This window comes from Temnothorax longispinosus, chromosome 6 (assembly GCF_030848805.1).
Source record: "Temnothorax longispinosus isolate EJ_2023e chromosome 6, Tlon_JGU_v1, whole genome shotgun sequence".
NCBI classification, from domain to species: domain Eukaryota; kingdom Metazoa; phylum Arthropoda; class Insecta; order Hymenoptera; family Formicidae; genus Temnothorax; species Temnothorax longispinosus.
This window is the reverse complement of record NC_092363.1, coordinates 19,164,074-19,188,103: the sequence shown is the minus strand read 5'-3', so window position 1 is coordinate 19,188,103 and position 24,030 is coordinate 19,164,074. Positions and strand designations below refer to the sequence as shown.

General features: G+C 32.3%; 9 protein-coding genes and 1 pseudogene across 9 annotated transcripts; all 10 read right to left on the bottom strand.

Annotated features, from left to right (window-relative positions):
* Nucleotides 1-214: 214 nt before the first annotated feature.
* LOC139814869 (uncharacterized) lies at nucleotides 215-2,536 on the bottom strand. The gene is made up of 3 exons (XM_071781369.1): nucleotides 953-2,536; nucleotides 728-814; nucleotides 215-661 (listed from the first exon to the last, which is right to left on the bottom strand). Exons 1-3 carry the CDS (start codon nucleotides 2,012-2,014, stop codon nucleotides 557-559), a joined length of 1,254 nt encoding a protein of 417 aa, XP_071637470.1. The 5' UTR covers nucleotides 2,015-2,536; the 3' UTR covers nucleotides 215-556.
* Nucleotides 2,537-2,729: 193 nt separating this feature from the next.
* Nucleotides 2,730-5,350, bottom strand: LOC139814655 (putative gustatory receptor 28a). The gene is made up of 3 exons (XM_071781083.1): nucleotides 4,111-5,350; nucleotides 3,875-3,961; nucleotides 2,730-3,815 (listed from the first exon to the last, which is right to left on the bottom strand). The coding sequence occupies exons 1-3, from the start codon at nucleotides 5,320-5,322 to the stop codon at nucleotides 3,750-3,752; spliced, it is 1,365 nt and encodes a 454-aa protein (XP_071637184.1). The 5' UTR covers nucleotides 5,323-5,350; the 3' UTR covers nucleotides 2,730-3,749.
* An 889-nt stretch (nucleotides 5,351-6,239) lies between these two features.
* LOC139814822 (uncharacterized) lies at nucleotides 6,240-7,668 on the bottom strand. Its single transcript, XM_071781321.1, has 3 exons — nucleotides 6,628-7,668; nucleotides 6,416-6,502; nucleotides 6,240-6,347 (listed from the first exon to the last, which is right to left on the bottom strand). The coding sequence occupies exons 1-3, from the start codon at nucleotides 7,666-7,668 to the stop codon at nucleotides 6,240-6,242; spliced, it is 1,236 nt and encodes a 411-aa protein (XP_071637422.1).
* A 582-nt stretch (nucleotides 7,669-8,250) lies between these two features.
* Nucleotides 8,251-10,141, bottom strand: LOC139814823 (uncharacterized; annotated as a pseudogene).
* Nucleotides 10,142-10,574: 433 nt separating this feature from the next.
* On the bottom strand, nucleotides 10,575-12,151 carry LOC139814547 (uncharacterized). The gene is made up of 3 exons (XM_071780866.1): nucleotides 11,138-12,151; nucleotides 10,900-10,986; nucleotides 10,575-10,824 (listed from the first exon to the last, which is right to left on the bottom strand). Exons 1-3 carry the CDS (start codon nucleotides 12,149-12,151, stop codon nucleotides 10,738-10,740), a joined length of 1,188 nt encoding a protein of 395 aa, XP_071636967.1. The 3' UTR covers nucleotides 10,575-10,737.
* A 451-nt stretch (nucleotides 12,152-12,602) lies between these two features.
* On the bottom strand, nucleotides 12,603-14,740 carry LOC139814546 (putative gustatory receptor 28a). Its single transcript, XM_071780865.1, has 3 exons — nucleotides 13,060-14,740; nucleotides 12,828-12,914; nucleotides 12,603-12,757 (listed from the first exon to the last, which is right to left on the bottom strand). The coding sequence occupies exons 1-3, from the start codon at nucleotides 14,116-14,118 to the stop codon at nucleotides 12,653-12,655; spliced, it is 1,251 nt and encodes a 416-aa protein (XP_071636966.1). The 5' UTR covers nucleotides 14,119-14,740; the 3' UTR covers nucleotides 12,603-12,652.
* Nucleotides 14,741-14,966: 226 nt separating this feature from the next.
* Nucleotides 14,967-16,414, bottom strand: LOC139815443 (uncharacterized). The gene is made up of 3 exons (XM_071782373.1): nucleotides 15,350-16,414; nucleotides 15,140-15,226; nucleotides 14,967-15,071 (listed from the first exon to the last, which is right to left on the bottom strand). Exons 1-3 carry the CDS (start codon nucleotides 16,400-16,402, stop codon nucleotides 14,967-14,969), a joined length of 1,245 nt encoding a protein of 414 aa, XP_071638474.1. The 5' UTR covers nucleotides 16,403-16,414.
* Nucleotides 16,415-16,944: 530 nt separating this feature from the next.
* On the bottom strand, nucleotides 16,945-19,099 carry LOC139814656 (uncharacterized). Its single transcript, XM_071781084.1, has 3 exons — nucleotides 17,658-19,099; nucleotides 17,448-17,534; nucleotides 16,945-17,369 (listed from the first exon to the last, which is right to left on the bottom strand). Exons 1-3 carry the CDS (start codon nucleotides 18,708-18,710, stop codon nucleotides 17,262-17,264), a joined length of 1,248 nt encoding a protein of 415 aa, XP_071637185.1. The 5' UTR covers nucleotides 18,711-19,099; the 3' UTR covers nucleotides 16,945-17,261.
* Nucleotides 19,100-19,488: 389 nt separating this feature from the next.
* Nucleotides 19,489-20,406, bottom strand: LOC139815442 (uncharacterized). The gene is made up of 3 exons (XM_071782372.1): nucleotides 20,255-20,406; nucleotides 19,721-20,189; nucleotides 19,489-19,602 (listed from the first exon to the last, which is right to left on the bottom strand). Exons 1-3 carry the CDS (start codon nucleotides 20,404-20,406, stop codon nucleotides 19,489-19,491), a joined length of 735 nt encoding a protein of 244 aa, XP_071638473.1.
* A 646-nt stretch (nucleotides 20,407-21,052) lies between these two features.
* LOC139814657 (uncharacterized) lies at nucleotides 21,053-24,020 on the bottom strand. The gene is made up of 3 exons (XM_071781085.1): nucleotides 21,941-24,020; nucleotides 21,729-21,815; nucleotides 21,053-21,650 (listed from the first exon to the last, which is right to left on the bottom strand). Exons 1-3 carry the CDS (start codon nucleotides 22,991-22,993, stop codon nucleotides 21,543-21,545), a joined length of 1,248 nt encoding a protein of 415 aa, XP_071637186.1. The 5' UTR covers nucleotides 22,994-24,020; the 3' UTR covers nucleotides 21,053-21,542.
* Nucleotides 24,021-24,030: the final 10 nt, after the last annotated feature.

Sequence of the window (24,030 nt, the reverse complement as noted above, 5' to 3'; positions counted from 1 at the left end):
TAGGGAAATGCAGGAAAGAATAATATATTTGTTTGTTGATAATGTGCATATTTTTTTATCTTTTTTTGAAATAAATTGCATTTCTAATATTAATATCGATTACTTTATCTTGGAAAATAAGATTTATCTTGGAAAATGGTTTAACTTGTTAAGTGCATCGGTGTTAGGATAAAATTGTTAATGCCATTTTCGAATTTTTTAAATTGTCATTTATTCTCTTGAAACAAGCCTTAATATATAAACACATGTTACAATTTTTTATGACAGCAAATTCCATTTGTGCAACGCATAAATTTATATCTTATTATATCTTAAACAGTGCATTTGAACAAATATAATATTGAAATTTTATTTATGTAATATGACTATTATACATGCGCGATGCGCGCGCGCGCATATGTTTGTGCGTGTGTGCATGTATTAAACCTTGTTTTGCTATGTAAAAGTGTTCTTATACAGGTATAAAATATCGCGTGACTGTATAATATTAACAATGATAAATAAGTATGTATTTTTAACATTTAAAAAATTTTTTTTATATTTTTATTTATCTTTTTTAATTTGATTGTGTAACATTGATTGCTATCTTTCTATCGCAGGAATGCGATGCGTTTAAGAATTGCATTAAGATCAATAAGTACGTAGTGATGTTACCTACTATCTGAAAGCAAAATCAAACTAATGAATTCACATTTATTTAATAAAGGCATATGGGTCAATTACTCACCGCAACAAGAAGCGTCGCGTCCACAGTAAGACCCTTCGCAGAGAATGTACTTTTGCTATGCAGCATTTGCAAGGAAAATAGCTGCAACTGCAACATCCAATCGCAAAATATTTGAATACAGGATTGAGAACGTGATTATATATGTATTTAACACGTTAAAACACTGTTTTAACACATGAAATATGCTTATAAAAAGTATACGAATTAGATTACATTTTTCATTACCTCGTCTTTGATTTGCTTATTGTTGGTGCAGTTCAGCACATCGTGTACAGTCGTGATAATTTCTGAGGCCTGATTTTTACCGGTCTCACAGGCCCATACTATCAATATCATCTTTGTGATAAAAATCGTCAAGTTTGCGACGAAGTACGCATAATAGAACTGCTTTTCCATAAAGATTATTAACACACCCTCTTTCCACTGCAGTACATAGTAATACATGTTAAATGTGATCTCGATAAAAGCCATAATTATGGTAGATAAGAGCTGCAAGCTGAAGATTATATTCAGCATCTGCACTGCATTGTTGACTATTAGATGCTGCTTCTTCAAAGCTCTGAGTTCCATCAGCAGGAATGGATTTCTCTGCTCGTGATAGATCGGTTTGACGAGATGAGTCTCATCGTTCACGATGAGTTTTTGCAAATCTATCAAATTGTCATTTATTCTCTTGAAACAGGCCTTTAATATACAGACACAATTTATATATAACATATCCATTTGAAAAATCATTAAATTGATGTAAATTACGTAAAACCTTAACAAGACATTGAGACTCATTCTAGTATAATATACAATCGAGATCCCAATTAAATAAAAGAAACCAATAATATCCTTCGAGTGAATTAACCGAGATAGCTTTCGATACGATTCCAAGGGCAGCGTCGACGAGATGTCCAATACGGTTTGAAGCAAACGCATTCGTGGGCCACTCAAAATGTACGAGACAACTGCTATGAAATTGCCGAGCGTGTAGTAACTACTACGCTCGAGATTTCTGGGTACGTTTCTCATGTTGATACTTCCAGAAATGTTCATCTGATACAGCATAACCAGCCAGCAAATACAGCAAACGCAGGTAATGATGGTCCACAGACTGAAAAGCGGTTTGTAGATCTCTAAGGTCAAAGTGTTGATCTTGTACGGAAATATTCCAAGAATACGGCAGAAAATGAAGCAGGGATGCATCAAAGATTGAAAGTCCGTAGCGTGAAACAATCGCCATCGTTTCCGTATTTTACCCTTAGCTCGTCTTTGGAATTTCGACAAGGGGTTGAACATCATCTTTCGATTATTATGAAGAATCACTCTCTCTCTCTCTCTCTCTCTCTCTCTCTCTCTCTCTCTCTCTCAATCTAACATAAGTCGTTAATTATACAGTTTAAAAATTAATTCCGTTATCAATGCACTTTAGTGAATGTGATCTGCGAGTGCTTCTTTTCTAAGTACATAAACTTTAAATTTATCTTTCTGCAACGAATGCGCTATGTACTCCTCATTGCCGATTTACACCTGGCGAGTTTAAGCTTAAAACTGCGAATGGCTCCATTGAATAATGGGATAAAAGACTCAGAGTTATTTGTTAGTTGTGAAGTAACCATGACGCTCTCCGATCGTCATTTGTCACCCTTTGAGCGCAACGTATATATCACTATATAATGCAATAATGTATAATTATTGCGACATATCAACAATATGTCAACTCTTGTATGCATACACAAAAGAAGGAGTTTACACTTTACATTTATATACGCAGATCAGTAATTCGTAAAAATACATTAATAACAATTCTAATAATGATTAAATTCCATTATGCACATTCCATTCTCCATATTCTATACGGTACAAATATTATACATAGAGAATTTTTGCAGGATGTTTTTTGTATTACAATTTGATACTTAAAATTTGTAACTTTTTATATATTTTATCATAATTTTTAATGTAAAAATATTCATTGACACTTTTATCTCACATTATACATTGTGATCAATATTTATTTTATGAACTTTATGCAGTTTATTGTAATTATAAGTTATTCTTGTAAGTTTACTAAAATAACAAATTAAATTTAATTCTTCTTTTATATTGTAAAGTATTACTAAATTGCATTTCTTGTGGTTTGAGAAATGACATCCATCTAGAAAGCATATATGCTCTTAACAAATGTGATATTAATAAATTGAAATTAGAATGCAAGGACAGTGCTATTATATCGATTAGGATTAATCCAACTACTTATCTAGATTAAAACTAATCGACGTACTCTCTTTAGTGAAAATTTTAACATGTAGTAATCTATAGACTATATGTGCAAGATAGCTGATCTTTTTTATTTCAGTAGCAACAAAAGAACGCGATGGCAAAAGGTAAAAATGTTATAACGATAATTCACATCAATCACATTATATTTCAATGAAATTTCATTTAATCATTGTTAATAAATAGAGCTTAAAATACAAAGAAATATTTAACAAACTGTTCTTAAATTAATTTTTTAATTATAAAACAAATTTTAAATAAACAGAATAATAAATTTCTTTCGCCAGTATATAGAATAACAATTAAAGTAATTTAAATCGACCGTGACTGGCAATTATATAAATTTTAAATAAGTTTTTTTTTTATTACTGAGAAAGATAAAAGTAAAATAAATCCGAATTAATCTAACAATAAGTACTAGATAGGATTAATTACACATACAAAAATATCTTTAATAAATTCTAAACTCAAGTTGTCACATTAGTAAGACATATGATGTCATTGCATTAATCACTAAATTAATTGCATTTATCGTTAAATTTCCACTAATCGCCAAAGGCATTGATGAAACAAAAACATATATATATACATTGTGTACGTACATGTATAATACATATACGTACACAAAAAATACTAAAAAGTACTAAAAAGAACTAAAAAGAATATGTTTAATATTTAAAAATATTTTCTTTTATTTATTTATATATTTTCTTTTAATTACATTATTTATGCAACAGTATTTGCTATCTTTTTCACTTCAAATCTGCTCAGCAACTAAGAATTGTATTAAAATCAATAAATACGTAGTAATGTTACCCACTATCTAAAATAAAAATCATATAAGTAATATACAATATATAAAACAAATAATCGTTCACTCACCGCAACGAGAAGCGTTGAATCTATTGTAAGACCTTTGGCGGAAAATGTATTATCGCGATGTAATACTTGCAAGGAAAACAGCTGCAACTGGAAAACATCAGATTATAAAATAGTTGTGTAAATATAGAACTAGGAAATGATTACTACATTAAATTTAATTTATAAAAATTTTCATTAACACAGAGACTAAAAGATTATCACAAAAATGTGCAAATAAAATTTTCTTTTTTATTTACCTCGTCTCTGATTTGCTTATCAATAGTGCTGTTAAGTATTTCGTGAATGGTAGTACCGATCCTCGTGGCTTGATCTCTGCCTGTATCACAAGCCCATCCAATCAACACTATTTTGATACTATAATATATTATAGATAATACCAATGCTGTATCGTATAATTCAGGATTTAGATTGCTCAGTAATGTGCCAACTTTCCAATGCAGTATATAGAAATACAGTAGAAAAGTGATTTCGGCAAAAGTCATAACTATAGTTGTGAGGATCTGTAGACTGAAAATCATGTTCAATATTTGCACGGTGTCGCTAACTACCAAATGACGTTTCTTCAAAGCTCTAAGTTCCAGCAGCAGGAATGGATTCTGATTTCTGTGCTCGTGATAAATGTGCCTCACAAGTTGTGGCTCATCGTTCACCACGAGCTCCCTTAAATTCGATAGATTATCGTTGATTTCCTTAAAACAGGCCTTTAATATACAAACACAATTCATATATAGCATATCCATCTGAAACGCCAGCAGAGTAATGTACGGTACAAAAGCCTTATGCCAAGTATCGAAATCCAACGTGGAGTAATAGAATATCGCGTGCGTGACTAGAAAGGAGAAACCGACGATATCCTTAGTGTGAATCAGTCTAGAAAGTTTTTGATACGAATTAAGTGGTAGTTTCGAAGAGACATTCATTATGGTCTGGAGCAAGTGCATTCGAGGACCGCTCAAAATGTATGTAACGATCGCAATAAAGCTACTGAGTATGTAAAAGCAGTTGCGTTCGAGAGTCTTAGGTACGCCTTTGAATCTGATCGTTCCGGCAATGTCAATCTCATAGAGCACTATTAACTCGTAAATGCAGAGAATACAGAGAATGACGGTTGATAGAATGTAACGCTGTTTGGAAGTCTCGAAGGTCGAGCCGTTGATTTTGTACGGAAATATTCCGAGAACACTGCAGAAGGTGAAGCACGGATACATCAACGATTGAAAGTCCGTAGCGTGGAACAGCTGCCACTTTTTCCATATTTTATATTTGGCACGTCCTTGAAATTTTTTTGATGAACTGGACATTATCAGCGAAATATGAATACGAAGATTTATACCATAGATCACACTGTCCAAAAATGATAGACCATTATACTTTAGTGCAAGTTTTATTGCAAGATGTTTGTGGAGTGTAGTTTTTAAGCTCTGTTTAACAAATGCATCAACTGACATAAGACTTTTCGTTGATCTACACTCAGAGAGTTTCAGTTTAAAACTGCAAAGAGCTGCTGCGTTAAAACATTGGTATTATTTGTTGGTAATAAGTAACCATGGTGCTCTTCGATCGACAATTATTACGTTTTCTTTATAATGGTACAAGCAATTAACATAATGTCTTTTAAGGCGAACGTGTATAAATCATATTAAGTGAGTCATGACTGTTACGATAACAATCAAATAAATAGAAAATATGTTAGCGCATTATGGTCATGACTCACTTAATATCATTTATACACGTTTGTCTTAAAAGACATTTTCTTTAATATTTGTAATTTATTGTGATAAATATCTTCACATGCCGTTGTCAGTGGTCGAATTGGTAAAGACGTCCGTCCCGGATACTAGGGAGGTCCAGGTTCGAATCCTGGTTGGTGTTATATTTTTCGCAACATATTCTCTAAAGATGCGTATTAATACTAGTGTTATTAAATTGATTATCAATTTAATTATGCGATTGTAGCTTCAACTTCAGACTGCGTTCCTAGATAGACAGTAGACCGCGTGTGATTTGCGAAGCGAAAAATGTATATAAATTTACGCGAAAAATATTATTAGGTACAACAAATCCAGCTTGACCGTACATTGGCACATTTTCTATTTACTTGACAATTAAAAGCTTGTTAGTCATTTTAATAAATTTGCAATTAGAAATTTATTATTAGCAATTATTAAAATTAAGAAAATAGTATTAAGAAGGCATAAAAATAAAACAGGTAATGTTATATATATTGTATATATAAAAACATTGTAGTTATAGCCATTAACATTATGTGGTTATACTCTACTACAATATTCTAGTAAAAGAGATAATAGTTTTACTACTAAATAAAATAGATATTTACTCATTCCATATTATACATTCTTTTATTTCACTGAATTATTTCTGTAACATTTGTGGCGATTTCTTTAGCGCAAAAACGTTTCATGTTTAAAAATTGTATCAAGATTAATAAATATGTGCTGATGTTACCCACCATCTAAAAAGAAAATCAAGAAGATTAATTAATTTTTTTTAATACTTATAAACATATGATCGATAACTTACCGCAGTGAGAAGACTTGCGTCTACAGTAAGACCCATCGCGGAGAATATATTTTTGCGATGAAGAATTTGCAAGGAAAACAATTGCAACTGCAACGTCAGATCGTAAATTATTTAATAACAGAATTGCAAGATATAAATTTAGATTTATGTATAAAACTTGCATTAGCATACACATTTAAAAATTGTACAAATTAAATTACATATTTTATTACCTCGCTTTTGATTTCATTATCGCCGGTGCTGTTAAACGCGTCGTGAACAGTGGTGCTGATCTGTAGAGCCTGATTTTTGGCGGTCTCGCAGGCCCACACTATCATCATCATTTTTATAGAATGATATATTATGAATGTTATCATCAACATTCCATAGATATCATTGTCTAACATGATTACGGATATGTCCTTTTGCCAATACACTATACGAAAATAGAGTTGAAAAGTGATTTCGATGAAAGTTAGAATTATGGTAGCGAGCAGTTGCAAACTGAAAATCATATTCATCCTTTGCACTGCGTCACTAATCATTTGATACTGCTTTTCCAAGGCCTTTAGTTTGATTAACAAAACTGGACTTCTTTGTCTGTAGTGCATCCGATCGAGATGATACACCTCATCATTCATCATGTGGTACCGTAGATTATCATTGATTTGCTTGAAACAAGCTTTTAGTACACAAACACAATTCATATACAGCATATCCATATGAAATACTATTAGAATGACGTATATTAGGAAAATTTTGAGTATAATATGGATATTTGTTTTGAGATATATCGATATTTTTATAACTAGATATAAGGAACCTAAGATGTCCTTGGCGTGAATTAGTCTGGATAGCTTCTGGTATGACTCCGGAGGCAATTTCCAAGAGATTTCCATTATGGTTTGGAGCAAACGCATTCGTGGACCACTCAAAATGTACGTGACGACCGCTACAAAACCACTGAGTATGTAATAGCAATTACGCTCAAGAGTCCTGGGTACACCCGTCGACTTCGGAATTCCACAAATGTCCATCATATAGAGACTGCTCAGTAAGCCAATAAAACAAACACACATAACGACGGTCGAAAGAATGTAACGTGGTTTCGAAATCTCGAAGGCCCTAGCCTTGATCTTATACGGGAATATTCCAAGGATGTAGCAAAAGGTAAATGAGGGATACATCAACGATTCGAAATCCGTGGCGTGGAACAATCTTTTCCACATTTTGGCATTGGCTCCTTTTTGTAATTTCGACAACAAGCTGAACATAATTAATGGAGAGTTGTTAAAAAAGCCTAATAATTATCAATTACTACAGATGCACTTTATCACCAAGAAAAATATAATTGAGATAGCTTTATTCTTGGTATGGCTTTGTTTTTTTATAACAAGTATGTATATCAGCATAAACTCTTTAGTGTCGACCTATTCGTACCGAATTTAAATTTAAAACTGCGAGAGTGTCAAATGTTAAAGACTCAAAAGGTCACTTATTGTTAGTCATGAAGTAACCATGGCGCTCTTCGATCGACATTTGTCACCATTAGGACGCAGAACATAAAGAAATTATGTGTATTATTATGGCACATGAATCATGCGTGCGTAATGAAGTATGAAACATACTGCATACTGTCCACGAGTGTCTTAAGGATCCATTAGTAATGACCAATCATTTTTAAACTCTACATTTTTATTGCATATGCATGATATAAAGTTCAGTTTGTACACACATATATGAATATACATATTTTTACAGCGTTAAAACATGGGAGTATCTCAATTTAATAATATAACAATAATTAATAATACATTTATTACGTAATAATAATAATAATTTAATAATATATTTATTTTAATAATTAATATTTTAAAATTATATTATCTGTGTGACATTATTTACTATATTTCCATTGCAAGTATGTGAGGTAATTAAGAATTGTATTAAGATCAGGAGATACGTAGTTATGTTACTCACTATCTAAAATCGGAATTATGAAAGTATACAATACGCATATAATTAATTAAAAATCAAGTAATTGCTCATGCACTTACTGCAGTGAGAAGAGTAGCATCTACAACGAGACCTTTTGCGGAGAATGCATTTTCGCGGTGTAGTATTTGCAAGGAAAACATCTGCAACTGTAATACGTAAGATTATGACATTGTTAAATAAGTTGTAATACTTTATTAACTCTGCTAGATTTTATATATAAAAAGGTGTAATAACAAACAGAAATAACATTTAATTTTTTTAATTACTTCATCTCTGATTTGGTCATCTGAAGTGTTGTTCAGCAGATCATGAACGGTAATGCTGATCTTCATAGCCTGGTCTTTACCGGTCTCACAAGCCCATACTATCAACATTATTTTTATAGAATAATATGTTATAGACATCGTCAAAAACAGATCATAAATCGGGTCGATAAGATCTACACTCATTAACATGCCAATTTTCCAATGTATTATGTAGAAGTACAGTTGAAAAGTAAGCTCGGCAAAAGTCATAATTATAGTAGCCAGGAGCTGCAAACTGAAAATCATGTTTAGCATTTGTACTGTGTCGCTGATCGTCAGATGCTGCTTCTTTAAAGCCTTGAGTTCCATCAGTAGACATGGATTTCTATGCTCGTGATAGAGGCTTTGCCTCAGGAAGTGCGGCTCACCGTTCACCACAAGCTCTCGCAGATTTTTCAAATTGTCATCGATTCTTTTGATACAGGCTTTTAATATACAAACGCAATTCACATATAACATATCCATATGTAATACCAGCAGAGTAATGTACAGTACAAAAGCTTTGTGCCAAGTATCGAAATCCAACTTGGAATAATAAAATATCGCGTGCATGACTAAATAGAAGAAGCCGCAGATATCCTTAGTGTGGATGAATTTAGATAGTCTTTGATACGAACTGTGGGGCAGTTTCGAAGAACATTCATTATGGTCTGGAGCAAGTGCATTCGACGACCGCTCAAAAAGTATGTAACGATTGCAATAAAGTTACTGAGTATGTAAAAGCAGTTGCGTTCAAGAGTCTTAGGTATGCTTTTGAATTTGATCGTTCCCGCAATGTTAATCTCATAGAGCACTACTATCTCGTAAATGCAGAGAACACAGAGAATGATAGTTGATAGAATGTAACGCGGTGTGGAAGTCTCGAAGGTCCGACCGTTGATTTTGTACGGAAATATTCCGAGAACACTGCAGAAGATGAAGCACGGATACATCAACGATTGAAAGTCTGTAGCGTGGAACAGCTTCCACTTTTTGCATATTTTATATTTGGCACGTTTTTGAAATTTTGTTGGTGAACTGGACATTATCAGCGAATATGAATACGATAATTTATATCGTAGATTACACTGTTCAAAAATGATTAATTATTATACTTTAGTATAATATTTTTTTACGAGATTTTTTCTAAATATAGCCTTCAAGTTTTGTTTAAAAAATGCGTTAGCTGAGGCGTTTTATTGATACAGTTCTACCCTCAGAGAGTGTCAGTTTAAAACTGAGAAGAGCTGCTACGTTAAGAACAATGGTGTCATTTGTTAGTATTTAGTAACCATGGTGCTCTTCGATCGACAATTATTACGTTTTTATAATGTCTAGTATATATAATTAAAAGCTTAGCTCATTTTAATAAATTTGCGATTAAAAATTTATTATTAACAGAGATCGCGGTACCGTTGTCCCCACTACAATCGTGCTATCGTGCGAGCGTCGTGAGTACTTTTTAATCACAATTCTCAGTCAGTACTTTTAATAACAGTTATTCGATATATCTTGCTTACAAGATTTAATATGTTTATATTTTTTAATCTATAGGATGTCTAAGACAATTATTTAACATTATATTGATTTAAATTCAAGAATAGTTATACGATGCGATACGAGGGAATAATGGGCTAACGATACGAGCTAAATAAAAGATATTATATTAATAACAAAGTTTATTAACAAATAGAAAAGCTGTAAGATAAACGTTTTGATTTACAATTGTCTTCAGTAAAGTGAAAATATGGGATGGAGATTAACAATTAATCATGAAGTAAAAATTACTCCGATAATTTCATAAATTAATATGTAACATTGTTTAACTTAAAGATAAAAAAATAATAACAATAAGATATTAAAACCTTATTTCTATAAATAAATGTCGTATATGCGTAATATAAAGTTTTTTTCCGTACATACATATGTATATCTACAAACATTTTTATAACGTTAAGAAAAGAAGAGTATCTTAACTATTTAATAATATATTTCTTTTATTAATTAATATATCTTTCTTAATTATATTTTATATCTTTTTAGATTAGATTATATGTGACATTATTTGCTATCTTTTTTATTGCAAATATGAGAGGTAATCAAGAATTGTATTAAGATTAGTAGATATGTACTTATATTCCCCACTATCTAAAATCAAAATTATGAAAGTAAATAACATATAATACATTTTATTAATTAAAAAATAAATAATTACTTATTTACCGCAGTTAGAAGAGTAGCATCCACAATGAGACCTTTTGCGGCGAACACATTTTCGCAGTCCAGTATTTGCAAGGAAAACAGCTGCAACTGCAAAACATAAGATTATATAATTTAGTTTTAAAAAATTCAAGATAGAGTAAAACCATTATTAACTCTAAATTTTACATATAAGAAGTCACATTAATGAACGGAATATCTTTAGACAAACATGGAAATAAAATTTTATTTTTTTAATTACCTCGTCTTTGATTTGTTCATCTGAAGAATTATTAAGCAAATCGTGAACGGTCATGCCGATCTTCATGGCCTGGTCTTTACCGGTTTCACAGGCCCATACTATCAACGTTATTTTTACAGCGTAATACGTTATAGTCATTATTGAAAACAGATCGTGAATCAGATCGCCCAGATCGTTCATTACTATGCCAGTTTTCCAATGTACTACGTAGAAGTACAGTTGAAAAGTAAGCTCGGCAAAAGTCATAATTATAGTAGCCAGGAGCTGCAAACTGAAAATCATGTTTAGCATTTGTACTGTGTCGCTGATCGTCAGATGCTGCTTCTTTAAAGCTTTGAGTTCCATTAGCAGGGATGGATTTTTATGCTTATGATAGATCCGCCTCAAAAGATGAGGCTCATCGTTTACGACGAGCTCCCGCAGATTTATCAGATTGTCGTCGATTCTCTTGAAACAGGTCTTTAATATGCAAACCAAATTCATATATAACATATCCATTTGAAACACCAGCACAAAAATATACGGTACAAGAAATTTGTACCAGCTATCAAAATTTAAGTTGGAATAATAATACACCGTTATCGTAACTAGAAAGAAGAAACTTAAAATGTCCTTGGTGTGGATCAGTCTAGATAGTTTTTGATATGAATTGAGGGGCAGTTTTGAAGAGACATTTATTATGGTTTGAAGCAAATGCATTCGAGTACCGCTCGAAATATATGTAACAATCACGATAAAAATACCGAGTACGTGAAAGCAGTTACTCTCGAGAGTCTTAGGCATGTCTCTGAATTTTATTGCTCCAGCAATATTAATCATATAGAGCACTACTAGTTCGTAAATACAGAAGACACAAAGAACGACGGTCGGCAGAATATAGCGCTGTTTTGACGTTTCGATGATCGAAGCGTTAATCCTATACGGAAATGTTCCGAGAACGTTGCAGAAGACGAAGCAGGGATACATTAACGATTGAAAGTCCGTAGCGTAAAAGAGCTGCCATTTTTTCCACATTTTGCACTTGGCGCGTCTTTGGAACTTCAATGGCGGATTAATCAATTTATTAATAAGGCAACATATGTATATGCATATAACATTCTACTACATTATATTGTTGAAAAATTATTAATCGCACTTTAGCATTAACATGAACTTCAGTACGAGAACTTTTTCTGAGTATAGCAATAGGTTTCTAATTAATTTGTTTAAAATGAAATGGATTTTGTCGATCTACACCCGACGAGTTTCAGTTTAAAACTGCAAACTAATGCTTCATCTGCATCATAACACTTAAGTAGTCAGTTGTTGGTCGCAAAGTAACCATGGTGCTCTTCGATCGACAATTATTTATTATTTATTATGTCTCGTAGGTATATACAATTAAAAGCTTATATATACACATATTTTTGTAACGTTAAAACATGAACAAAAAGAACATAATAATTAATAATATATTTATTGCGTAATAATAATAATTCCATAATATATTAATTTAATTAATTAATATTTTTGTAATTAAATTATCTGTGTGCCATTATTTACTATCTTTCCATTGCAAGTATGTGAGGTAATTAAGAATTGTATTAAGATCAGCAGATATGTAGTTATGTTACCCACTATCTAAAATCAGAATTATGAAAGTAAACAATACGCATATAATTAATTAAGAATCAAGTAATTGCTTACTTACTGCGGTGAGAAGAGTAGCATCCACAATGAGACCTTTTGCGGAGAAAGCATTTTCGCGGTGCAGTACTTGCAAGGAAAACATCTGCAACTGCAATACGTAAGATTATGACATTATTAAATAAATTGTAAAACTTTATTAACTCTGCTAGATTTTATGTATAAAAAGGTGTAATAACAAATAGAAAATCTTCACACACAAACAAACAGAAATAACATTTTATTATTTTAATTACTTCGTCTCTGATTTGGTCATCTGAAGTATTGTTCAGCAGATCATGAACGGTGATGCTGATATTCATGGCCTGGTCTTTGCCGGTCTCACAGGCCCATACGATCAACATTATTTTTATAGAATAATATGTCATAGACACCATCAAATACACATCATAAATCGAGTCGCTCAGATTACTCATTAACATGCCAATTTTCCAATGCATTATGTAGAAGTACAGTTGGAAGGTGAGCTCGGCAAAAGTCATAATTATAGTAGCCAGGAGCTGCAAACTGAAAATCATGTTTAGCATTTGTACTGCGTCGCTGACCGCCAGATGCTGCTTCTTTAAAGCCTTGAGCTCCATTAGTAGGAATGGATTTCTATGCTCGTGATAGATTCGCCTCAGGAGGTGCGGCTCATCGTTCACCACGAGCTCTCGCAGATCTTTCAAATTGTCGTCGATTTTTTTGAAACAGGCCTTTAATATACAAACGCAATTCATATATAACATATCCATATGAAATATCAACAGATTAGTGTACGGTACAAAAGCCTTATGCCACGTATCGAAATCCAGCGTGGAATAATAGAATATCCCGTTCATGATTAAATAAAGGAAGCCGATGATATCCTTAGCGTGGATGAATCTGGATAGTTTTCGATACGAATTGTGGGGCAGTTTCGAAGAGACATTCATTATGGTCTGGAGCAAATGCATTCGAGGACCGCTCAAAATATATGTAACGATCGCAATAAAGTTACTGAGTATGTAAAAGCAATTTCGTTCAAGAGTCTTAGGTATGCCTTTGAATTTGATCGTTCCAGCAATATTCATCTCATAAAGCACTCCTAGCTCATAAATGCAAAGGACACAGAGAATGACAGTTGATAGAATGTAACGCGGTGTGGAAGTCTCGAAGGTCCAACCGTTGATTTTGTACGGAAATATTCCGAGAACACTGCAGAAAATGAAGCACGGATACATCAACGATTGAAAGTCCGTAGCGTGGAATAGCTTCCACTTTTTCCATATTTTATATTTAGCACGTCCTTGAAATTTTGTTGGTGAACTGGACATTATCAGCGAAATATGAATACAATAATTTATATTGCAGATTACACTGTTCAAAAATGATTAATTATTATACTTTAGTTATAATATTCTTTGCGAGACTTTTTCTGAGTGTAGCCTTTAAGTTCTATTTAACAAATGCGTTAACTGACATAGACGTTTCATTGATCTACACTCAGAGAGTGTCAATTTAAAACTGAGAAGAGCTGATGCGTTAAAAACACTGGTGTCATTTGTTAGTAGTAAGTAACCATGGTGCTCTCTTCGATCGACAATTATTACGTATTTATAATGCCTGGTATATACAATTAAAAGCTTAGCTCATTTTAGTAAATTTACGATTAAAAATATATTATTAGAGCAATTGTCAGTAATTATTAAATCTGAAAAAGGTAGTATTAAAAAAACATAAAAATAAAATAATGTTAATAAAATATTTGCACCATTTTCGGTGCACAAAGAAACGACGTGTAATTACTGCAACCTGTCAAATCACATATACATTCATGAAACATGAAATGACTGCACAGTATTTACACAGATAAGTACTTTTAATATCAATTATTTTCGTATATTACATTTTACATGTTACATTTAAACAAGTAAAACATGTTAAGTTGTAACAAGATGTTAATATACAAGTAATTTAAGATGTGTCTCTGTTTTATATACACCGTGCATATGAAAATATACTAGCATACATATATGTATGCAAGTATATATATAAATATATATATATAATACATCGCAGTAATGCTATTAATATTGCGTGGCCATACTTTATTAAAATATTATAATAAAGGAGATAATATTTTTACTACTAAAATAGATATTTACTCATTCCATTATACATTTTATTTTATTTCTGTAACATTTGTGGCGATTTCTTTAGCGCAAAAATGTTTCATGTTTAAAAATTGTATCAAGATTAATAAATATGTGCTGATGTTACCCACCATCTAAAACGAAAATTAAGAAGATGAATGAATCTCTTCTAATACTTTTAAGCATGTAATCGATAACTTACCGCAGTGAGAAGACTTGCATCCAAAATGAGACCTTTTGCAGAGAACATATTTTTGCGATGCAGAATTTGCAAGGAAAACAATTTCAACTGCAACGTCGGATTATAAATTATTTAATAACAATTGGAAGATATAAATTTAGATTTATGTATAAAATTTGCATCAGCACAGACATCTAAAAATTGTACAAATTAAATTACATATTTTATTACCTCGTTCTTGATTTCAATATTGCCAGTACTGTTAAATACGCCATGAATAGTGGTGCCAATCTGCAGAGCCTGATTCTTGGTGGTCTCACAGGCCCACACTATCAATATTATTTTTGTAAAATAATACGTTACGGCCATCGTCAAGTAAACTTCATAAAAATCGTCTACCATGATCATGGATATGTCCTTTTGCCAATACAGTATACGAAAGTAAAGATGAAAAGTGATTCCGATGAAAGTCAGAATTATGGTAGCGAGCAGTTGCAAACTGAAAATCATATTCATCATCTGCACTGCGTTACTAATCATCTGATGCTGCTTCTTCAAGGCCTTTAGTTTGATTAGCAAGACTGGACTTCTTAGTTCGTAGTACATCCGACCGAGTTTACACACCTCATCATTCATCATGTGGTCCTGTATATGCTCCAGATTATCATTGATTTGCTTGAAACAAGCTTTTAATACACAAATACAATTCATATACAGCATATCCATGTGAAATATTACCAGAAAAACATATGCTACAAAAATCTTGAGTATAATGTCAATATTTGTCTTGAAATATAACGATATTTGTATAACTAGATATAAGGAACCTAAGATGTCCTTGGTGTGAATTAGTCTGGATAGCTTCTGGTATGACTTGGAAGGCAATTTCCAAGAGATTTCCATTATGGTTTGGAGCAAACGCATTCGTGGACTACTCAAAATGTACGTGACAACCGCTATAAAACCATTGAGTATGTAAAAGCAGTTACGCTCAAGAGTCTTAGGTATTCCTTTGAATTTGATCGTTTCAGCAATGTCAATTTCATAAAGCATTCCTAGCTCATAAATGCAGAGGACACAGAGAATGACAGTTGATAGAATGTAACGCGGTGTGGAAGTCTCGAAGGTCCAACCGTTGATTTTGTACGGAAATATTCCGAGAACACTGCAGAAGATGAAGCACGGATACATCAACGATTGAAAGTCCGTAGCGTGGAAGAGCTTCCACTTTTTCCATATTTTATATTTAGCACGTTCTTGAAATTTTGTTGGTGAACTGGACATTATCAGCGAAATATGAATACGATAATTTATGTTGTAGATTACACTGTTCAAAAATGATTAATTATTATACTTTAGTTATAATATATTTTTTTACGAGATTTTTTCTGAGTGTAGCCTTTAAGTTCTACTTAACAATTACGTTTACTGACATAGGCGTTTCATTGATCTATACTCAGAGCGTGTCAATTTAAAACTGAGAAAAGCTGCTGTGTTAAAAACATTGGTGTCATTTGTTAGTAATAAGTAACCGTGGTGCTCTTCTTCGATCGACAATTATTACGTCTTTATAATGTCTTGTATATAGAATTAAAAGCTTAGCTCATTTTAGTAAATTTACGATTAAAAATATATTATTAGAGCAATTGTCAGTAATTATTAAATTAAAAAAAAAATAGTATTAAGAAGATATAAAAATAAAATAATGCTAATAAAAATATTTGCACCATTTTCCGTGCACAAAGAAACGACGTGTAATTACTGCGACTCGTCAAATCACATATACATTCATGAAACAGGAAATGACTGCACAATATTTACACAGATCAGTCCTTTTAATATCAATTATTTTTGTATGTTACATTTTACACGTTACATTTAAACCAGTAAAACATGTTAAGTTGTAACAAGATGTTAATATACAAGTAATTTAAGGTGTGTCTCTGTCTTATATACACCGTGCATATCTAAATATACTAGCTTACGTGTATGTATGCAAGTATATATATAAATATATATAATACATCGCAGTAATGCTATTAATATTGTGTGCGTGGCCATACTTTACTAAAATATTATAATAAAGGAGATAACATTTTTACTACTAAAATAGATATTTACTCATTCCATTATACATTTTATTTCATTGAATTATTTCTGTAACATTTGAGGCGATTTCTTTAGCGCAAAAATGTTTCATGTTTAAAAATTGTATCAAGATTAATAAATATGTGCTGATGTTACCCACCATCTAAAAAGAAAATCAAGAAGATGAAATAATTTCTTTTAATACTTATAAATATATGATAGGATGTGATCGATAGCTTACCACAGTGAGAAGTCTTGCGTCTACAGTAAGACCCATCGCGGAGAACATATTTTTTCGGTGAAGAATTTGCAAGGAAAACAATTGCAACTGCAACGTCAGATCATAAATTATTTAATAACAAAATTGGAAGATAAATTTAGATTTATGTATAAAACTTGCATTAGCACACTCATTTAAAAATTGTACAAATTAAATTACATATTTTATTACCTCGCTCTTGATTTCATTATCGCCAGTACTATTAAATACGTGATGAATAGTGGTATCAATTTGCTTAGCCTGAGTCTTGCTGGTCTCACAGGCCCACACTATCAACATTATTTTTGTAAAATAATACGGTACGGCCATTGTCAGGAAAACTTGATAAAAATCGTCGTCTAACATGATCGTGGATGTGTCCTTTTGCCAATACAGTATACGAAAGTAAATATGAAAAGTGATTTCGATGAAAGTCAGAATTATGGTAGCGAGCAGTTGCAAACTGAAAATCATGTTCATCATCTGCACTGCGTTACTAATTATCTGATGCTGCTTCTTCAAGGCCTTTAGTTTGATTAGCAAGACTGGACTTCTTAGTTTGTAGTACATCCGACCGAGATGATACACCTCATCATTCATCATGTGGTCCCGTATATGGTCCAGATTATCACTGATTTTCTTGAAACAAGCTTTTAGTACACAAACACAATTCATATACAGCATATCCATGTGAAATATTACCAGAACAACGTATGCTAGGAAAATCTTGAGCATAATGTGGTTATTTGTCTTGAAATATATCGATATTTTTATAACTAGATATAAGGAACCTAAGATGTCCTTGGCGTGAATTAGCCTGGATAGCTTCTGGTATGATTCTGAAGGCAATTTCCAAGAGATTTCCATTATGGTTTGGTGCAAACGCATTCGTGGACCACTCAAAATGTGCGTAACGATCGCTACAAAACCATTGAGTATGAAAAAGCAATTACGCTCAAGCGTCCTGGGTACACCCGTCGACTTCGGGATTCCACAAATGTCCATCATATAGAGAATGCTCAGCAAACCAATAAAACAAACACACATAACGACGGTCGAAAGAATGTAACGTGGTTTGGAAATCTCGAAAACCGAAGCGTTGATCTTATACGGAAAAATTCCAAGAATGTAGCAAAAAGTAAATGAGGGATACATCAACGATTCAAAATCCATCGCGTTGAACAATTGCCATCTTTTCCGCATTTTGGCATTGGCTCGTCCTTGTATTTTCGACAGGCTGAACATAATTAGTGGAGAGTCATTGAAGAACAGCCTAAGAATTATTAATTATACAGATGCACTTTATCACCAGGTATAATAGAACATGATTGAGAGGGCTTTATTCTTGGTACGGCTTTAGAGTTTGTCTTTTTACAAGAAGTGTGTATACCATCATGCACTCTTCATTGTCGATCTATTGGTACTGAATTTAAATTTAAAACTGCAAGAGTGCCAAGTTGTGAGGACTCAAAAGGTCACTTGTTAGTCGTGAAGTAACTATGGCGCTCTTCGATCATTTATCACCATTAGGACTCAGAACATAAAGAAATCATGTGTTATGGCACATGAATCATGAATCATGCGTGCGCGCGCGCGTAACGAAGTGTGAAACATAGACTGCATACTATTCACGGCTGTTTTAAGGATCCATTAGTAATGACTAATTATTTTAAAACTCTACGTTTTTATCGTATATGCATGATATGAAGTTTAGTTTGTACACATATATATGAATATACTATATAATATATTTCACAGCGTTAAAACATGGGAGTATCTCAACTTAATAACATAATAATAATTAATAATACATTTATTACGTAATAATAATAATAATTTAATAATATATTTATTTTATTAATTGATATTTTGCAATTAAATTATCTGCGTGACATTATTTACTATATTTCCATTGCAAGTATGTGAGTTAATTAAGAATTGTATTAAGATTAGCAGATATGTAGTTATTTTATTCACTATCTAAAATCGGAATTATGAAAGTAAACAATACGCATATAATTAATTAAGAACCAAGTAATTGCTCACTAACTGCAGTGAGAAGAGTAGCATCCACAATGAGACCTTTTGCGGAAAATGCATTTTCGCGGTGTAGTACTTGCAAGGAAAACAACTGCAACTGTACAACCATTATTAAATCTGTTAGATTTTATGTATAAGAAGGTGTATTAAAAACAGAAAATCTTTATACACATACAAACAAAAACATAGAAATAAAGTTTAATTTTTTTAATTACTTCGTTTCTGATTTGGTCATCTGAAGTGCTGTTCAGCAGATCATGAACGGTGATGCTGATCTTCATAGCCTGGTCTTTACCGGTCTCACAGGCCCATATCATCAACATTATTTTTATAGAATAATATGTTATAGACATCATCAAAAACAGATCATAAATCGGGTCAATCAGATCTACACTCATTAACATGCCAATTTTCCAATGCATTATGTAGAAGTACTGCAGTTGAAAAGTGAGCTCGGCAAAAGTCATAATTATAGTAGCCAGAAGCTGCAAATTAAAAATCATGTTTAGCATTTGTACTGCGTCGCTGATCGTCAGATGCTGCTTTTTTAAAGCTTTGAGTTTCATTAATAGGTATGGATTTTTATGCTCGTGATAGAGGCTTTGCCTCCAAATAAGATGCGGCTCACCGTTCACGAGCTCTCGCAGATTTTTCAAATTGTCATCGATTCTTTTGAAACAGAGGCTTTCAATATACAAACGCAATTTATATTTAACATATCCATCTGAAATACCAGCAGACTAATGTACAGTACAAGAGCCTTATGCCAAGTATCAAAATCCAACGTGGAATAATAAAATATCCCGTTGATTAAATAAAGGAAGCCGATGATATCCTTAGCGTGGATGAATCTGGATAGTTTTCGATACGAATTGTGGGACAGTTTCGAAGAGACATTCATTATGGTCTGGAGCAAATGCAATCGAGGACCACTCAAAATATATATATGTAACGATTGCAATAAAGTTACTGAGTATGTAAAAGCAGTTACGCTCAAGAGTCTTAGGTATTCCTTGAATTTGATCGTTCCAGCAATGTCAATCTCATAAAGCATTGCTAGCTCATATAAATGCAGAGAACACAGAGAATGGCAGTTGATAGAATGTAACGCGGTGTGGAAGTCTCGAAGGTCCAACCGTTGATTTTGAACGGAAATATGCCGAGAACACTGCTGAAGATGAAGGATACATCAACGATTGAAAGTCCGTAGCGTGGAACAGCTTCCAATTTTTTCATATTTTATATTTGGCACGTCCTTGAAATTTTGTCGGTGAAGCGAGATTTTTTCTGAGTGTAGCCTTTAAGTTCTATTTAACAAATGCGTTAACTGACATAGGCGTTTCATTGATCTACACTCAGAGAGTGTCAATTTAAAACTGAGAAGAGCTGCTGCGTTAAAAACACTGGTGTTATTCGTTAGTAGTAAGTAACCATGGTGCTCTCTTCGATCGACAATTATTTAAGTCTTCATAATATCTGGTATATACAATTAAAAGCTTAGCCCATCTTAGTAAATTTATGATTAAAAATGTATTATTATAGCAATTGTCAGGAATTATTAAATTTAAAAAAAGTAGTATTAAGAAGATATAAAAATAAAATAATGTTAATAAAAATATTTGCACTATTTTCCGTGCACAAAGAAACGACGTGTAATTATTGCGACTCGTCAAATCACATACACATTCATGAAACAGGAAATGACTGCACAGTATTTACACAGATCAGTACTTTTAATATTAATTATTTTTGTATGTTACATTTTACACGTTACATTTAAACCAGTAAAACATGTTAAGTTGTAACAAGATGTTAATATACAAGTAATTTAAGGTGTGTCTCTGTCTTATATGTATACACCGTGCATATACTAGCTTACGTGTATGTATACAAGTATATATATAAATATATATAATACATCGCAGTAATGCTATATATTAATATTGCGTGACCATACTTTACTAAAATATTATAATAAAGGAGATAACATTTTTACTACTAAAATAGATATTTACTCAATCCATTATACATTTTATTTCATTGAATTATTTCTGTAACATTTGTGGCGATTTCTTTAGCGCAAAAATGTTTCATGTTTAAAAATTGTATCAAGATTAATAAATATGTACTGATGTTACCCACCATCTAAAAAGAAAATTAAGAAGATGAAATAATTTCTTTTAATACTTATAAATATATGATAGTATGTGATCGATAGCTTACCGCAGTGAGAAGTCTTGCGTCTACAGTAAGACCCATCGCGGAGAACATATTTTTGCGATGAAGAATTTGCAAGGAAAACAATTGCAACTGCAACGTCAGATTATAAATTATTTAATAACAAAATTGGAATATATAAATTTAGATTTATGTATAAAACTTGCATTAGCACACTCATTTAAAAATTGGACAAATTAAATGACATATTTTATTACCTCGCTCTTGATTTCATTATCGCCAGTACTGTTAAATACGTCATGAATAGTGGTACCAATTTGCCTAGCCTGATTCTTGCTGGTCTCACAGGCCCACACTATCAACATTATTTTTGTAAAATAATACGGTACGGCCATTGTCATGTAAACTTGATAAAAATCGTCGTCTAACATGATCGTGGATGTGTCCTTTTGCCAATACAGTATACGAAAGTAAAAATGAAAAGTGATTTCAATGAAAGTGAGAATTATGGTAGCGAGCAGTTGCAAACTGAAAATCATGTTCATCATCTGCACTGCGTTACTAATCATCTGATGCTGCTTCTTCAAGGCCTTTAGTTTAATTAGCAAGATTGGACTTTTTAGTTTGTACATCCGACCGAGATGATACACCTCATCATTCATCATGTGGTCCCGTATATGGTCCAGATTATCACTGATTTGCTTGAAACAAGCTTTTAGTACACAAACACAATTCATATACAGCATATCCATGTAAAATATTATTAGAATAACGTATGCTACGAAAATCTTGAGTATAATGTGGATATTTGTTTTGAAATATATCGATATATGTATTAGTAGATATAAGGAACCCAAGATGTCCTTGACGTGAATTAGTCTGGATAGCTTCTGGTATGACTCCGAAGGCAATTTCCAAGAGATTTCCATTATGGTTTGGAGCAAACGCATTCGTGGACCACTCAAAATGTGCGTAACGATCGCTACAAAACCACTGAGTATGAAAAAGCAATTACGCTCAAGAGTCCTGGGTACACCCGTCGACTTCGGGATTCCACAAATGTCCATCATATAGAGACTGCTCAGCAAGCCAATAAGACAAGCACACATAACGACGGTCGAAAGAATGTAACGTGGTTTGGAAATCTCGAAGGCCGAAGCGTTGATCTTATACGGAAAAATTCCAAGAATATAGCAAAAGGTAAATGTGGGATACATCAACGATTCAAAATTCATGGCGTTGAACAATTGCCATTTTTTCCACATTTTGGCATTAACTCGTTCTTGCAACTTCGACAACAAGTTAAACATAATTAGTGGAGAGTCATTGAAAAACAGCCTAAGAATTATTAATTATACAAATGCACTTTTTATCACCAAGTTGAACATGATTGAGAGAGCTTTATTCTTGGTACGGCTTTAGAGTTTGTCTTTTTACAATAAATGTGTATACCATCATGTTCTCTTCATTGTCGATCTATTCGTACCGAATTTAAATTTAAAACTGCAAGAGTGTCAAGTTTTGAGGACTCAATGTGTCACTTGTTAGTCGTGAAGTAACCATGGTCTCTTCGATCGACATTTATTACCATTAGAACGCAGAATATAAAGAAATTATGTATAATTGCTATGACAATATGAATGCGTGCGTACATGAAGCGCAAGACATTGATTGCACGTAGTACTGTACACGTGGATAATCAATGGCTGTTTTAAGGATCCATTAACAAAGACCAATTGTTTTTAAATTTTACATTTTTATCTAAATAAAATGTTTGATGTCTTTATATCGCAATTCTTCGAGATTTAATTCTATTAGTCTTACAAAGAAATAAACACACACAAATGTACACACATGTTTAATTATAAATATACACACAAATATGTTATTTAAAATAAAAAAATATTAATATTTATTTTTACTCATACTGCTCATACAAAATGTAATTATAAATATTTATTTTCTGAGCTCAATTTAGACCGAATAATTATGAATTACAAATATTTTTGCGTGTTTATTCCAATACAATAAATTATACTTTGTGTAAACACGTTAAGTATGTGTGAGCATGTGTGAGCGCGCGCATAAATATTGTACATGCAAATATTGTTTAATTACATAGCATACATTTTGAGAAATACTAATACCATCGCGAGAATGTACGTAACAGGTAACAGATGTATATCATTACGAACAACTATATTATAATGCAATAACAATGCTATTAGCTAGATTAGAATTAATCGATTTATTCATCTGAATAAAATTTTTAATAGAGAGATAGATACATTATAGTCTAAAAACAATAAATTATCCTAAAATGATTAATTTTTTATACTTCAACGAC

Excerpts from the sequence above, each read along its gene's own strand:
- LOC139814547 (XM_071780866.1), bottom strand. The coding sequence starts at position 12,151 with ATGTGGAAAAAATGGCAGCTCTTTTACGCTACGGACTTTCAATCGTTA. Across the intron at positions 10,987-11,137 it reads ATGAACAAATCAAAGACGAG|TTGCAGCTGTTTTCCTTGCA; the intron begins GTAATTAAAAAA and ends TATGTTTTGCAG. Across the intron at positions 10,825-10,899 it reads ATGCTACTCTTCTAACTGCG|ATAGTGGGGAATATAAGTAC; the intron begins GTAAATAAGTAA and ends TTTTGATTTTAG.
- LOC139814655 (XM_071781083.1), bottom strand. The coding sequence starts at position 5,322 with ATGTCAGTTGATGCATTTGTTAAACAGAGCTTAAAAACTACACTCCAC. Across the intron at positions 3,962-4,110 it reads ATAAGCAAATCAGAGACGAG|TTGCAGCTGTTTTCCTTGCA; the intron begins GTAAATAAAAAA and ends GATGTTTTCCAG. Across the intron at positions 3,816-3,874 it reads ATTCAACGCTTCTCGTTGCG|ATAGTGGGTAACATTACTAC; the intron begins GTGAGTGAACGA and ends TTTTTATTTTAG.
- LOC139815442 (XM_071782372.1), bottom strand. The coding sequence starts at position 20,406 with ATGAATGTCTCTTCGAAACTGTCCCACAATTCGTATCGAAAACTATCC. Across the intron at positions 20,190-20,254 it reads TGGCATAAGGCTCTTGTACT|CCTCTGTTTCAAAAGAATCG; the intron begins GTACATTAGTCT and ends GTATATTGAAAG. Across the intron at positions 19,603-19,720 it reads ATGACCAAATCAGAAACGAA|TTGCAGTTGTTTTCCTTGCA; the intron begins GTAATTAAAAAA and ends ATGGTTGTACAG.
- LOC139814822 (XM_071781321.1), bottom strand. The coding sequence starts at position 7,668 with ATGTTCAGCTTGTTGTCGAAATTACAAAAAGGAGCCAATGCCAAAATG. Across the intron at positions 6,503-6,627 it reads ATAATGAAATCAAAAGCGAG|TTGCAATTGTTTTCCTTGCA; the intron begins GTAATAAAATAT and ends CTGACGTTGCAG. Across the intron at positions 6,348-6,415 it reads ACGCAAGTCTTCTCACTGCG|ATGGTGGGTAACATCAGCAC; the intron begins GTAAGTTATCGA and ends TTTTCTTTTTAG.
- LOC139814657 (XM_071781085.1), bottom strand. The coding sequence starts at position 22,993 with ATGTTTAACTTGTTGTCGAAGTTGCAAGAACGAGTTAATGCCAAAATG. Across the intron at positions 21,816-21,940 it reads ATAATGAAATCAAGAGCGAG|TTGCAATTGTTTTCCTTGCA; the intron begins GTAATAAAATAT and ends CTGACGTTGCAG. Across the intron at positions 21,651-21,728 it reads ACGCAAGACTTCTCACTGCG|ATGGTGGGTAACATCAGTAC; the intron begins GTAAGCTATCGA and ends TTTTCTTTTTAG.
- LOC139814546 (XM_071780865.1), bottom strand. The coding sequence starts at position 14,118 with ATGTCCAGTTCACCAACAAAATTTCAAGGACGTGCTAAATATAAAATA. Across the intron at positions 12,915-13,059 it reads ATGACCAAATCAGAGACGAA|TTGCAGATGTTTTCCTTGCA; the intron begins GTAATTAAAATA and ends TACGTATTGCAG. Across the intron at positions 12,758-12,827 it reads ATGCTACTCTTCTCACCGCA|ATAGTGGGTAACATAACTAC; the intron begins GTAAGTAAGCAA and ends TTCTGATTTTAG.
- LOC139815443 (XM_071782373.1), bottom strand. The coding sequence starts at position 16,402 with ATGTCCAGTTCACCAACAAAATTTCAAGAACGTGCTAAATATAAAATA. Across the intron at positions 15,227-15,349 it reads ATATTGAAATCAAGAACGAG|TTGAAATTGTTTTCCTTGCA; the intron begins GTAATAAAATAT and ends CCGACGTTGCAG. Across the intron at positions 15,072-15,139 it reads ATGCAAGTCTTCTCACTGCG|ATGGTGGGTAACATCAGCAC; the intron begins GTAAGTTATCGA and ends TTTTCGTTTTAG.
- LOC139814869 (XM_071781369.1), bottom strand. The coding sequence starts at position 2,014 with ATGATGTTCAACCCCTTGTCGAAATTCCAAAGACGAGCTAAGGGTAAA. Across the intron at positions 815-952 it reads ATAAGCAAATCAAAGACGAG|TTGCAGCTATTTTCCTTGCA; the intron begins GTAATGAAAAAT and ends TGGATGTTGCAG. Across the intron at positions 662-727 it reads ACGCGACGCTTCTTGTTGCG|ATAGTAGGTAACATCACTAC; the intron begins GTGAGTAATTGA and ends TTTTGCTTTCAG.
- LOC139814656 (XM_071781084.1), bottom strand. The coding sequence starts at position 18,710 with ATGTTCAGCCTGTCGAAAATACAAGGACGAGCCAATGCCAAAATGCGG. Across the intron at positions 17,535-17,657 it reads ATAATGAAATCAAGAGCGAG|TTGCAATTGTTTTCCTTGCA; the intron begins GTAATAAAATAT and ends CTGACGTTGCAG. Across the intron at positions 17,370-17,447 it reads ACGCAAGACTTCTCACTGTG|ATGGTGGGTAACATCAGCAC; the intron begins GTAAGCTATCGA and ends TTTTCTTTTTAG.